Below are 15,472 nucleotides of genomic sequence, written 5' to 3' on the forward strand. Positions count from 1 at the left end.
AACTATTATGATTATTATTGCTTGGGAAATAGACAATGAATATTTGTTACTGTTTTCTTACAGTTATGCTGATAGAAATACACCTTGAGATGGATTATTACTGCAATTGATAATCCCACTACTCATTCTTTGAAGGATATTGGCTTTTTGGGCTCATCCAGTTCAAAATGGCAGAGAAGGCTCCCCCTGGCCTGAACCGAAAGACTTCAAGGTCTACACTTTCCCTTCCACCAGAACCTGTGGAGATCATCAGAAGCAAAAATTGTTCCCGGAGAGTTAAAATAAATGTAGGGGGTTTAAACCATGAAGTACTGTGGAGGACCTTGGACAGACTTCCAAGAACACGATTAGGGAAGCTCCGAGACTGCAATACTCATGAAACCTTGCTGGAAGTTTGTGATGACTACAATTTGAATGAGAATGAATATTTCTTTGATCGACATCCAGGAGCCTTTACATCCATTTTAAATTTCTACAGGACAGGGAAACTCCACATGATGGAAGAAATGTGTGCCCTCTCTTTTGGTCAAGAGCTTGATTACTGGGGGATTGATGAAATATACTTAGAGTCTTGTTGCCAAGCAAGATACCATCAAAAGAAAGAACAAATGAATGAAGAGTTGAGACGAGAGGCAGAGACTATGAGAGAAAGAGAGGGAGAAGAGTTTGATAATACCTGCTGTCCTGAAAAAAGGAAGAAACTCTGGGACCTGCTAGAGAAGCCTAATTCATCAGTAGCTGCAAAGGTATGAAAAATGCATTCTCTTATTCTGTGTGGTTGGAACTTCGTGCTATTTATATATTTCAGGGAACTGGTTATCTTTAGCTGCAATATGTTTTGTTTGCTTATTTACAAGGAAGAGCATATTTTTATAGCACTAATCATTAAAAAGACTTAACCCCAAATCCATCTTAAATGGAATTATTTTCCATTTTAAAGCAACTCTTTAAAATTGAACATATTATACACTGAGTTCTACCTGTTGCAATAGTTGGTTAATATGATACTTCCCTCAAAGTATACGTGTCAAATATTGTCAACAGTTATACCTCACTTTACAACAGATGTGTTCTAGAAAAATTCTACATAAGTGATTATTTTGTAAAAAATAAAAAAAAAACACAACCAGCCAGTCTTGTTTAATTGCACTGTGAGGTTTCTAATTAAATCTACTAGTGAGTTTTTTTTTTAGAAAAGAATCATTTTCTGAAATTAAGTAATACCTTATTTCCTTCTTTTTGTTGGGTTTGTTTGGGTTTCCATTGGAGAAAAAGGATCATTTGGAAAAACTGTCCTGTGTATAAAGGTTGCTTGATGATCCAGCCTCCTCAGCACTGGATCTATAATGGCAAAAACTGAGGAAGAAGAAAGAGTGACTCTGTCATATAAGATTTGTAAGTTGTGAGCAGGGTCGGCGTGTATCTAAGGGGAAGGTGCACTTTGGAGCAAGGGGAAGGAAGGAAAGAGGAGCAAAGGTCATCTTGTGGGTCAGCAGGGAGTGGGGGAAACACACCACTGGGCAAAGGCTTTGTATGGCCTCTGTGTTGCTGAGTCAGGCCCCATACAGACAGTTAGGAATAATTTTATTTCCCCCTCCCCCAATTCCTCACCCCCATTAAAATCCAAGAAGTCCAAAGCTATAGCCTGCTTTTGTCCCAAAGAAGAAACATCACCTTGTTGAGGTAAAACATGGGAGAAATCTATATCCTGAGATAATATGCCTCTCACATTATTCCTACTACTAAGTAATTAAATTTCTGATTATAGGATCATAGATTTCAAGCTGGAAGGTTAGTCAGAGACCATCTAGCCCAATTCCTTCTTATTATAGATAAGGAAGCAGAAGTCTAGGAAGATGAAGCTACTCCCTTAAGGTCACATTGCTAGTGAATATCAGAGGTGGCATTAAAATCTAGGTCCTCTTACTCCAAGTGCAGAACCTTTTCCCAAATACCACACTCATAATGAACTTTATGATAGGAATACAACTTGCCAGCAAATAGAAGGATTACTCCATTATGGATTGTTTCAAATCAAACCTAGATATTTATTGCATATCATTTTTAATTTGATTGTAATTTTACCTTTTAAAAATGATTCAGGTATTTAATTGGCATGAATTCTGTGCATTAGTTTAATATTTAATTTCTTATCATTTGGAGTGTCAAATTTAATAAATTACATAAATTTCCATTCCCATTAAGACCTATAACATGAAGTGTGTGGATAGACACCATGAGGAAGACATGCAAAGAGCCAATAATTTTCATTTATATGTGAAATAAAAATGGACTATGGAGTAGGAAAAATGGACCATGGAATAGGAACTATGGAATGGGAAATTTGTTTGGAGTTTTTTTCAAGTCCCTTCTTTCCTGGAAGCAACAATATTTATAAAATAATTTACTTTTTTATTAGAAAATGTCTTTTTGGTTGGGAACCAAGTATTCTCCATGACAATATGAAACTCACAAAATTAAATAATCAGAAGCATGCTCCTGGCCATAAACCAAATTGCATTATTGGGTATCACTGTGGTTTGTTCTTCTTAGAACAGAGATCCTAGTGGCTTGGAAGGAAGTTTTATATATAGGTAGTAGGAGCAGTAGCAATAGAAGAAAAGGCACCTCTGACACATGCGTACTGAGGAAACATATGTATAGGAACCTCTGGCAAGGTATTGACTGGCAAGACCCTGTGAGCTCTAGTTCTTCCCAACTTAAAAGTAGAGGAAACTAAGGAGAGATCTGCCCTCACACAGGAGGGCAAAAGTGTTTCAAAGGTTGTTACACATTATTCCCTGCATATAAATACAGAATAAATGAGAGCTTCCAGCTAAGTTGCCTGTGGTTCTGGGTAATTTGTTTTCTCCCCTAAAAGAAGAATAGTCAAGACTACAATTTTATCTTTTTTTGTCCTGAAAATTAATTGCTGTTCTCAATGTTAGATGATTTCAAGGACTATTAATATATATGGACTGGACTCAGTGGTTAAGTGTGGTACACTTTGGTTTGAAGAGTGGCACCTTGGGAGGTAAATTAACCCATCTAGGCCTCTAGGCTGCCACTGAGTAAAGCCTTTGTTCCGGTAAGCGTCCTAGTAAGGAGGTGATCAACTGTGTAACAATATGTACATTATTAAAGGAAACTCTGTGGTCAAGAAAGCTTTATAGTTTGTATAATTTGTTTGTATAACCAAAGTTAATCATTGTTACAGGGGAAAGGTTTTCTTTTGGAAAAAAAAATATAGAAAGTATTTCTTCTATGTTACAGATAGAGTTATGTAAATAAGCTGATTTCCCAGAATGTGGTTTTCACTAAGAGGACTAAGGGTTACTTTGTTATAAATGTAGACAATAGCATATTTCTTCTATTTAAAAATCTGTTGAATTAACACTGACTGTACACCTATAAGAGTAATGCATATGCTTGTCAAAATACTGCAGACTAATAGCAATCATGAACCATAGATTTAAGATCTAAATATTTTATATCTAATGATACTGAATGTTCTAGTAGCATATCCTTCATTTTAGATCTTTTAAAAAAAGTTTCTCATTCATTTGCTTTCTTTTGTTAGCACAATTATCTGGGTCAAAACTACATTGACTGATTTTGAGCTTTCTTGATCACAGGCAATAAACTTTAATCAAACTTGTATTATCAAGCTAAAGGAATCTTTGCTAAACCAGGTGAACTGTTTACTGTATTTCTAAGAAAGAATCTGTTGGTTGGTTATTGAAATATCTATATTGTCCTCTGTGCTTTAATGGCCAAATATTATGGAAATAACTGGAATTCCGGTATACATAGTAGTACAACTGGTATATATAGTAATACAACTAAAGCATGCAGTCAATAGCCCTGTTCAAATGATTTTCTATTTAAATGGATTCCATATTAATTGTCATCTATTCTCTTGCTTTTCCAGAGCCAAATGACTTAAATTGAATAGTAAGTCCTTCCCCCTCACTCACACTCCAATTTAAGGCTTGATCAGGAGAGCTATGTTAGTAGCTTTAATGTGCAAATACCTCCCTAGGAAAGCCTTAATAAATGATGCTGTTACAGTTACAGTGCATTTGGATACACTAGAACACTTCCTATGATATGTTTTGAGCCTTTTTTGAATTTTCCTTGTCCATGAACTTTTAAATATTTACTTTTAGGAAACCAGGTACCATCTTTGAGGGACATAGTATTTATTGACATTACACTTGTGTTTCTTTGGTATTCAGCACATTCACATATGTATATAGAATTTTGCATATAAAATGATGCCCTGGTTTAAATAATAGAATTGCCTGTTCACTAGTTTTGAGTACAAGATGCTAGGTTATATGCTTTAAATCACTCTCTATGTTGAGGTTATACACAGCTTAGAATAATAATATATAAAGAATTGTAATAATAATAATAATAATAACAATAAAGAATAGGAAGAACCCAACCACTCCTACCCTCTGCATTAAAGGATACCTAAAAATACCATTGTTCATATTCAATAAAAATAGGTCTAACTTCCAGATGGAAAACCATTGGCTGCTTACTATGCTTTGTTTAATACCAATTCATATGCTTGAAAAATATTATTAAGTACTTGCAGTGATTTCGCTAGCCTAAATTATTCCTATCTTTAACCTTACCTCAGTGGTACTACTCCTATTTTCCAAACTTTGGCAATAATTGTTGTCCTTTACATATTGCACTTTAATTATCACAAACAAGACTAAAACACTCCTAAAATGTTCTGAATTGCATTAATTGTGATAGCCACAAAATAGCTCGAGGCAGCTATGATGAAGAGTCTATTATAAAGGTCTGGCCTCTGAGTAAGGAAAACCTGGGCTCAAGCTCCACCTTTAAGGCATACTTACCCTTCATTCAACTCTTCATGAATCACAGCACTTTGATTTCCTAGGCCAATCTCTAAAACCATAACTTGCAAAACAAGAGCTGATCTGAACCTTAAAGGGAGTTTCCTTACTGGGTATTTGTCACATGGTTGAAATTTCAGAGTTGGTTTTAAAAAGAGAGAGAATTATTTCAATTCCTGTACCATTATCTGTTAAGAACTATTTGTGTGTCTATGTCACTATATATGAATGAGTACTTACAGAACAAAGTTCTTTTTTCCCTTCTTATTTATTAAATATGGAAATGAGACAAACTAGCATACAATAACTAAATCTCCTTGATCTGAGTCAGGCTATTCAGTAATGTGCAATATCCATAGGTACTTGCCTGGTCCCAGCTTACTTAAGTACATTAATGAGGTCATCCACTAATTAGAACACTGAAATCATGGTAGTTCATTCCCTTCCAAAGGGAGCAATTTTCTTGTAATCAGTAGTTCATTTATCAGAAGATTAAGTCCATTAGTAACTCATTTATCTGACCCTGCTAACCTCCTTCACCAATGACATTAAAATCCTTGTCTGACATGAGAAAATCAATCAACATCAGCATCACCTTTGTACCAAACCATGCTGCATTGACTTTGATTATGTCACATAGTTTGGGTAACCACATTCGAAGAACAAAATAGACCTAGAATCCTACAGTAAAGATAGAAAAATGATTATTAAAGAGGTGAAGCACTTACCATATGAATGTAGAAAAAAGATCAATGGGCAGTGACTTAGGGAAGTAGCCAGCAAAGTTAGAGGAAAGTAGACCCTTCAACTGGCACTAAAATAGACTTAAGTGTTGCAATGCAATTTGGACATGTAATTAAGGGAAAGAGCCTCTACATGATACACTGCCATGGTTCACCTGGTATAAAGCATCCAGTGTGGGGGTGGGGGGGAAGGATTAGAAAGGAGTATATTTAGCTAGAACCAGAACCAAAAAGCAGAAAATTAGCCTAAGAAGAACCTAGCAGAATAAGAGTCTTCAATTGGATATTACTCATGCAAATCCAGATTTAAAGATGGGCATTGAACCCTGGAAAGCCTTAGAATTTTCCTCTTATGATAAATAAACCACATGGGTCAGTCTGGAAGATGTGTATGCTAAAAAAAAAAATAATAGTAATTGTTCTCCTCTAATACCTAGTGAAGCCAGAAGTACAAGTTTTTAAATGATCTGGTTTGGAAAGAAGCAAATATTGGAAAACCTACTAGGATACCTTCCAATTTAACTGGGTCAATACAATGATAGCTCTTAGAGGATTGGGACTTCTGGCTTAATTATTGCTGCCCTCCTCATTCCCCCTTTATTTTATCCCATATTTTGCCTCCATCTTTCATTTTCTCCCCTTTCAAGTAGTTTTTTTTTACCTCCACCCTAAAATACTCTCCACCTTGAAGGGAGCTAGGGTGTGGAACAAAGAAAAGTGTAAGCAGCAAAAAAAGAATTGTAGTGTTTAAAAAAGGATAGCTCAGATCATACACTTGCACTTCTTCCCAATCTTTCAATGTTTTCTGTTGCCTCTCAAATTAAGTCTAAATTCTTTAGTCTGTCCAGATTACCTAATATGCATTCTTTACCATATGTGCACTTAACCATATTTATATTTTGTTATGTTAGAGTGTAAGCTCCTTCAAATCAGAGACTTTCTTTTTTGTCTGTGTATTCCCAGTATACAGCATTGTATCTGACACATAGTAGGTATTTATTAAATGCTTAGTGAATGATTGGCATGCTAAAACCTTTATAATCTGATACCACCTATTTTTCCAGCTTTATCTCCCTTTACTTCCTTTTCTATATTCTGTGTACAGACAAACTGGACTATCATTCCAAGATGACTTCCCTTCCTTTCCTACCTCTAGGCCTTTGCACATGACATCTCCTTTGCCTGAAATAAATGCTTTGCCTTCTCTACTAGTTGAAATTATACATTCTTCAGAAGCTACTTCCTCAATAAAATTTCCCTGATCTCCCTGGCCCGAAAAATCTCCCTCCTTAGAATTTTTTTTATACCTCCCACATGCATTTTTCATCCTTGAATCATGATATGTGCCTGTCATCCCCATGGCTAGATTGAAAGCTCCTTGAGGACAGAGATTATGTCTTATTAATATTTGTACTGCCTAGTATCTGTGATGTGGTGAGAGTTGCAAAATGGAAATGGGAGTCATGGGATAAACTAGATATGGGAGTCAAATTTTGTTAGTTCCTGGATGAGTCCTTGTAGTTGCCAAAATGTTAGTGCTATTATAGAAGCCTAGCATTGATTTATGGATACCTCCTTGACAGCCAGATGCCAACTTCTCCCACCACATCACAGTTGTTTATCCCCTATTTAGAAGTTCAAAAGCAAGTTTAAAAGACTATTATTTTAGCCACATTTGCACCTTCACAAATTGTTTTGAATCCTGTCCAAGAAGAATATTAATATTAATAGTCATCTTAGGATGAAATCCAGATTTATAATACCCCTTTGTATATTTCTGGATGTCTTTAAAATTATTCTTTTTGGCATGCTGTGTGTCCTAACACAGACCCTTGTGTGATAAAATTTGGGGCATACCTAGAAGAGGACCAAATCAAAATTGAGCACTTAAGAAAGGAAAACTGTAAATAACTCTTCTGTACTCAGTGTTGGGAAAAGCACATCTATCAAACACATAATATTTTTGATAAATGAAGCAGATGTTTTAGTGCTCTGATTATCTTGCAGGGAAATGAGCCAAAGGCAAAACTGCTCCATTTCTGTGACCAGAGCTCATAGTTGTGGGGTTTATAAAGCATTTTCCTTACAACAACTCTGTAAGGGAAGAGGTCAACATATTTGACAGGTGCAGAAACTGACTGAAAGAGGTCGCATGGCTAATGAAAGTGGCAAATAGGGACTTGAACTGTAAGTTGAGGTCCAGTGTGCTTAACATTATATCAGAACTCATACAGCATGTGTTGAGCCAAAAACACTAATAAAAATAGAAACTTAAAAAAACAAAATTATATATATATATATATATATATACACATAACGCATAGGTATATATGTGTATATGTGTGTGTATATATATATATATATACATATAAATGTATGTGTATGTAAATTCTCATACCTACAATAGCCTAGAGTCAGTGTGGTATGAGGGGCAGAGTACAGAACCTCAAGTCTGGAGGGCCTGGGTTTAATCCCATTGCTGATACTGATTGTGGGATCATAGGCAACCCAATTAAACCCTTTGGATCTCAGCTTCCTGATAAATAAAACAGGAATTGTACTCAAAACAATGTATAGGACCTCTTTTTTTTAAAGTACTGCTTATATGTGAATCATTATTATAAGGAGGTTCCCCATAAATATTTTTTGTTGGAAACATGGCCACTGCCATGATCACACTGATTTGACAATTATAAGAACTAAAGGGGACCTCAGCAATAATTTCAGACACTCCCTTCATTTTATGGATGAAGAAATTGAGGCTCAGAGAAATTGTGACTTGACTAAAGTTACATACCGTGTTTCCCCGATAATAAGACACTGTCATTATTTTTTTTGGAAAGAAAAACACCAGAGGGCTTATTTTCAGGGGAGGGCTTATGTTGTCCTGCCTCAGCTCTCCTCCGCGGCACTGCTCTCAATGGCACCAGCAAGCAAATCACTGGGGAAGAACAGGATGACGCGCTCACTGCTGCAGCTCTGATTGAATGCAGCTCAGAGTGCAGCGTGCGTTTCACGGGGGGGGGGGGACGGTGCCCACAGAGGGTACCGTAATGTAGCGTGTAGCGCAGGGGATCACCTTCACTACAGTAGCAATCTCAATAGGGCTTATTTTCGGGGGAGGGCTTATTTTAGAGGAATCTTACACAGTAAGGGGAGGGCTTATTTTCGGGATAGGTCTTTATTATCGGGGAAACACGGTAGGTAAGTGTTACAGGTAGAATCTAAAGTCAGGTCCTGCAACTAAAATTGGTTCTCTTTCCACTATGTTGGGCTGATCATGTCCTATGGGCTTGTGTGTGTGTGTATCTGTCTGTGTATCTGTGTGTATAGAAAATAAAATTCCTTAAGGGAAGAGACTTTCATTTTTTTGTTTGTTTTTGTATACCTGTTATCTACCATAGTGCTTGGCATGCAGTAGATGCCTAATAAATAATACTCATATTAACTTCATTTGGATCTTAGTGCCTGTAATTAATTGCTTTAAAATGCTTATCATGATCATTTTTTTAAGATAGGTAAAATATTTTTAAATGAGGACAGTCTATTCTTTAAAAAAAACTTTAGTAAATAAAATTTGCGTGATATAGAATGATAAGGGAAAGTTGAAGGCAAAGAATGTGCTCAGTGTTATGAGGTGTTTTTTTTCTTTTTTAATTATTATTTTAAATGGAAAAATCTACAACATTTGATGGGGGTAGTTAGGTGGCACAGTGGATAGAGTACCAGCCTTGGAGTCAGGAGGATCTGAGTTTAAATCTGATCTTAGACATTTACTAGCTGTGTGACCTTGGACAAGTCATTTAATCATGTTTGCCTCAGTTTTCTCATCTGTACAATGAGTTGGACAAGGATATGGCACCACCTCCATATCTTTGCCAAGAGAACCCCAGATAGCACTGTGAAGAACCAGACAGGAATGTTAACAACTAAGCAGCAACAACAACAATACCTGATATTCCCAGGTTGTCTCCCATCCAAATACTAAGCAGGCCCAACCCTTCTTAATTTCTGAGATCAGACAAGAGGAGACATAATTGATTATAGTTTCTCCTCATATTCCCATATTTTTTTTCTTTTTAATTGATTTTATGGTTTGCTTACCATTGAAAAATTCTGATTTTAAAAGGTTTTTAGTCTCAATAAAACTAGAAATATTAATTATAATTATGACATTAAAAATTCCACACTCTGCAATGAACTTACAGTACTTTCTTTCCCAAACACACACACACACACACACACACACACACACACACACACACACAGGCACTGACAGCATTCCAGGAGGCTCTGACCAGGAGTTCTTGTAGGAGTAATGATGAGAACACCCTAAAAAACATAAATCAGGGCTCAGAAGTCATTTCTCCAAGAAATGAAATAATGGTAGTGATAATAATGGTTATGACAATAATGATAGTTTACATTTATATGTTTCTTTTTTTTTTTTGCTTTTTGGAGGGCAGTTGGGGTTAAGTAACTTGCCCAAGGTCACACGGCTAGTTTTTTGTGTTGTGTCTGAGGTCAGATTTGAACTCAGGTCCTCCTGACTCCAGAGTTGGTTCTGTATTCACTGCACCACTTAGCCACCCTCATTTATATGTTTCTATAAGGTTAGAAAAATGATAGATGTGTCATGGCATTTGCTACCCACAAAAAACTGTTGTGAAATAGGTGCTCTTTTTATCTGAATTTTACAGATGAGGAAACTGAGGCCCTGAGTAGTTAAATGAGTTTCCCAGTTTCACACCTAGTATGTATCTGAGGTAGGATTTGAACTCATATCTTCCTAAATCCTTGTTCAAAAGTCCATCCATTGGGACGGGTAGGTGGAGCACTGAATAAAGCACCGGCCCTGGAGTCAGGAAGACCTGAGTTCAAATTTGGCTTTAGGCACTTGACACAAAAAGTTGTTGTGTGACCTTGGGCAAGTCACTTAACACAATTAATTAATTAACTGCCCTACAAAAAACAAAACAAAACAAAAAAAAAAGTCCATCCATCCAGGAGGTGTAGGGAGGATGGAGAGGGAAGGAAAGAATTTTGTTTTAGTGCTTATTTGCAACATTTTCCAAATCCATTCTGGAAGACAGGAGTTACATTCCTCCCCACATGCTTCTAACTTAAGGAACTTGAGGGAAAGAGAAATGAAAACAATTGCAACTTGTTTCTTCCTTTTAAGCTTCTAACAACAACAAAATTGGAAGGGAAATAATGATGTAATCCATTAAAGTCTTATTTATGTCAAGAAAGGAGAACCAGTTTAGATGCTGATGTCCCTGGCACAAGAAACACCTGTATATGCTACTGCTGAGCTCCTGAACACTGTCTGATTCAGCTCAGCTCAGCAAGGGAGTAATTAGCCTGCTAATCATGGTTTTACTGTATTGATTATTTACAGGCTTCTTTTCTTTCCCTTTATTCTCTCCCTGCAGCCTGCTGCTATCAAGATTAAACTGTTGATTCTCTTCTGATAATATAGCACAGGTGCTCAGATAGAAGATTTAGTATTTAGAAGACCCCAAAAGCTTCCTTGTCTGTCTCATACTTGGAGATTGCTTTGGATCATTTTCTGGCTCTCTCATGCATTTATCCTTTAGGTATAAATGTCACTTATACAAAATAAAACACTCTTAAGCTGCAAACCTGAAAAGAAATTAGACTCAATATTTAATCAGATCAGACTTTCAAAAATTCTAAAATTTAGATCTTTTTTTTAAAGTAACAAATCTGCTGATATATTTTTTACTCTCCACATCAATAGTGACATGAAAGCAGTGAGATGTGCAAGACAGAGAACTGGACTTGGCATTCAAGTGCTACCCTGGACTCTCATTAGCTGTGAGACTATAGATTTTTAGTCTCTTAACCTCTCTGCTCCAGACGAATCTCTAAGAGGCAAGTCACAGAGGAGTTAGATCTTCACAGAAGATGAAGCAATCATAGCTATAATAGTCACTAATATTTACATAGTCAGATGTGCTAAGCACTTTACAAATATTATCTCAGCTGATCCTCACAAAACCCTAGGAGGTAGGTGCTATTATTATCCCCATTTTGCAATTGAGGAAACTGAGGCAGATAGCAATTAAGTCACTTTCCCAGGGTCCACACAGTTAGTGTCTAAAGTTGGATTTGAATATCAGGTCTTCCCTTACTCCAGGTCTGGTTTCACTTGCACTACCCAACTACAAGGGATATCTACACTGCAAGTTCCCCATACTGATGAGATTACTTGTCTAAACTTAAAATAAAGCAAAAACAAAACTCCAGTAATCCCTAGTCTAAACCATTCTCCTTTTTACTTTGAGGTATGTGCCCTTGTTATCACTTTTCTTGTTTCTCTTGAGACCATTTTATTTGCTTCCTGTGCTGAATACTGGAAAACTGTTCTTAAAACCCTTCAGTGATTGTCAGTTCCTATTTTCAAAAGGCCAATGTAGAGATACCCGAGGTACACTTTACATGGACATTCTTTGTCATGTGACATTCTTTGTCACAACAGCTGGTATGTTCTGAAAACCCACAGTGTGAGGTTACTGTGCACAGTACATATTGATTAAGGGGAGAATACCCAGGAGGGAGAAGGCAGTATTCAAGGAGACATAGCTCTTTCCCCTTTGTTTGAGGAAGAATGAAGATACTAAATTGCAGGCATCGAAATTCTTGAGAAAAGAGAATGCCTTAGTGTCATGTATATGTATCACATTTTCTTTATAACTTCAAATGACCCCAAATAAGTCTTGTCTTAATATGTAAGCAGCTTCCCTGACTCTTCAGGAAAACAAATAAACATACAACTTTCTGATTTCCATTAACATTAATGGAAGACATTAAGATAGCTTTCAACATTGGTCATTAAGCCACAATAAGTGATTATTATTTCCAAAATCAAGAAAGCTGAAGGCTTCTTTTCCTATTAAGCAATGTTATCATGGAACAGAGTACATCGGCAGTATTTAATTGCTTTGGTTTTGAAATTTCATGTACACTGATTTGGTCATTAACAGATTTGTTTTCTGTTTTTCAACTGTGAGACATCATAAAATTAATCATCTGCTATTTTTGGTTAGTAAAAGCATTAAGAAAGGATCATCTTAATATTTTACATTTTTCTACTTTGGGAAAATCCAGAATGATTTGAATATTGTTTTCCACATTCACATGTTCTAAGGTTTTTTGATCAAGAAGGGATTTTTTCAATAATGAAATATAATCTCCTTTTACAGGAATAATATGAGAACTGGGAAGTGACTTACTCAAGGTCATGCAGGTGTTAATGAGGAGAACTGGGACAGGAACTCCAGCCCTCACATTCCAAATCCATAATTCTAGGCTAGAAAATCACACTCCGGTCTATTGTAATTTTTGATATCTTGTTTTTATATCACCTTCATTTCTGAATCTCTCCCTCTATCTCCCCTAACCTACAAAGCCCTCTTTATAACACAAAACTTAAAAAAAAAAAAAGAAAAATGAGGGGAAAACAGTTCATCAAAACTAGTCAATGCATGAACAAAGTCTGTCAGTAAGCACAATGTTCCACATCTGTAAACCTTCACCTCTATAGAGAAAGGAGGTATATTTTCTCATTTCTTCTTCATAGACAAGCTTGGTTATTGCAAACAACCAGTGTTCAGTTGTTTTTGTCATTGTTGCTTTTCTCTACCAACATTGTTGTACTCATTGTGTATGTATGTATATGTATATATATGTGTGTGTGTGTGTGCATACATTATTATTGTTGGCATTAATAATAATTGTATCATTAATATTATCAAAATATTTTTATAACAGTAATAGTACCTAGCACTTAAAGGTTTACAAAGTACTTTACAAATACTATCTCATTTTATCGTCACAACAACCCCAGGAGGTAGGTACTATTACCCCCATTTTGCAGATGAACAAACAGGCAAACAGAAGTTAAGTGATTTGCTCAGGCTTGCATAGTTACTTTTGGAAACAGGATTTAAACTCTTGTCTTCCTAACTCCTGTACTTTATTCCCTGCACTACCTAGCTACCTGTATAAGATTGAAGAAGACTTCTTAACTTCTTAAAAAGAAGCGGAACACTTTTTTGTTCTTGGAAATATACACACAATCACTCTGCTTACAAGTCTTTGGCCATTGACTAAAGCCATGTCTGGCACCCCCCCCCCCAAAAAAAAAACCATACCAGCCAGTGACTTCTTAAAGATTTTCACAAATCGTTAGACTATATTTTTCTTGTGCAAAGTATTTTTGTACCTAATAGGTGGAGGAGGTATGTTTGGTGCTTGAAGCTTCCAATTGTTATTAAAATGTGTTGATCAGTTGTGTCTTTTTCTTCATGATCCTGTGGACCATACTGTCCATGAAGTTTTCTTGGTAAAGATACTGGAGTGGTTTGCCATCTTGTTAGGGGAAGTTTTATATCTCTGAAATCTTACATGAATAAAATAGAGAAAAAGGAGATCAATGAATTCGGTTTGCAACTGAAAAAGCTAGAAAATGAACAAATTGAAAATCCCCAATTAAATACTAAATTAGAAATATTTTTTTCTTAGGTCTAGAGAAAAAAGTACTCAAAAGCATTTTTCAGTCATTCAAATATTCCTTTAGAGCAAGGTTTTCTTAACTTGGATTCTGTGTACTTGCTTTTTAAAAATATTTTGATAATAGTATTTTAATATAATTGGTTACTTTGATAATCCCTTGCATTTTATTTTAGGAATTTAAAAACACTATATGAGAAGGGGTCCATGGGCATCACCAGACTGCCAAAGGGATCCATGACACACCCAAAACTAAGAAACTGCAAAATTTGCTCGTGTTCAAATCTACTACAATGCATGTGTTTCCCCCACTCCCTACCCCCAGCTCTGTAGTGGAAAACTTCATTGATTACTAGGATTTTAAAATAATGGAGTCATTCTTAACTGAGGCTGTCTCCACATATTGTCTAGTCAGATGAATTTGACTAAAATAAATTTTTGTAGTTAAAATTTTATTCTAAAAATTCTCACTGTTAAAGTTAGAAAATTCTTTTTTAAATCAAAACAGTAGTATGAATATGCCAAACTCACTTAAAACTGGGATCTTTATCCCCCTAAAGAATGACATTTATGGCCCAAACTAAAAAAGTTTCCTTTTTTGAATCTTTTTTGTCATTTAAGACTGGTACAACATCATAAAAGATGATGGGTAGTCTTGTCAAAAATCCCAGTGTTTGTGAAATGTAATGAAACCCACATATAGAAGGCAGGTTGATTAATGGACAAAGATTGAAAAGAATGAGGACTTTCTCAGCAGCATTGGATTTCAGTACAGGATGCTAGAGGTCAATGAGACCCTGGACTTCAAGTTTTCACTTATCTTTCATCTAATCATCCTCTCATGCCACCACAAGATCTGAATGCCACTTAAAATAGCATGGATATAACCCAAGCCAAAGTACTTCCAAGGGCAGACACCTAATCACAGTGTTTGCGGTTCTAAGTCATTCAGAGATTACCTTCTCTGAAGTTTAAGGATGCATGTGTGTGTGCATATGTGTGTGCATATATAAGTATGACATCATGTGTGTGTATGTATTATGTGTGTATGCATGCATGTAAAAAGGTGTCATATCCCAGTACAAAACTACCCCTAGTCTGTGATTTCAGATACTCCTTGCTTTCCAGCCTTTCATCTCAGTTGGTGTCATTGATTTTAAACATCATATCTAGGAGACTGCTACTTGATGATAAAACATGATTTTTAAAGGTGTAAAGTAAACTCTAATTTTTTTCTCTAGCTGAAGCTGCACTGTCAAGACAGGCACTTGAAAATCAGGGTTTCCCCAAACTGTCAAGAAAAAGGAAAGAAAG

The 15,472-nt window shown here is 36.0% G+C and overlaps 1 protein-coding gene across 1 annotated transcript in view; it reads left to right on the forward strand.

The window, feature by feature from the left end:
• KCNB2 (potassium voltage-gated channel subfamily B member 2) overlaps window positions 1-15,472 on the forward strand; it is a 504,596-nt gene that overhangs the window by 30,814 nt on the left and 458,310 nt on the right. The window contains exon 2 of the mRNA XM_069100114.1: window positions 64-746. Coding sequence (XP_068956215.1) covers window positions 168-746 — 579 coding nt within the window. The 5' untranslated portion in view covers window positions 64-167. The remainder of the gene's footprint in view (window positions 1-63; window positions 747-15,472) is intronic.

This window comes from Petaurus breviceps, unplaced genomic scaffold, assembly GCF_028583685.1.
Source record: "Petaurus breviceps papuanus isolate PSGF00001 unplaced genomic scaffold, PetGlider_PUasm1.0 38, whole genome shotgun sequence".
NCBI classification, from domain to species: Eukaryota; Metazoa; Chordata; class Mammalia; order Diprotodontia; family Petauridae; genus Petaurus; species Petaurus breviceps.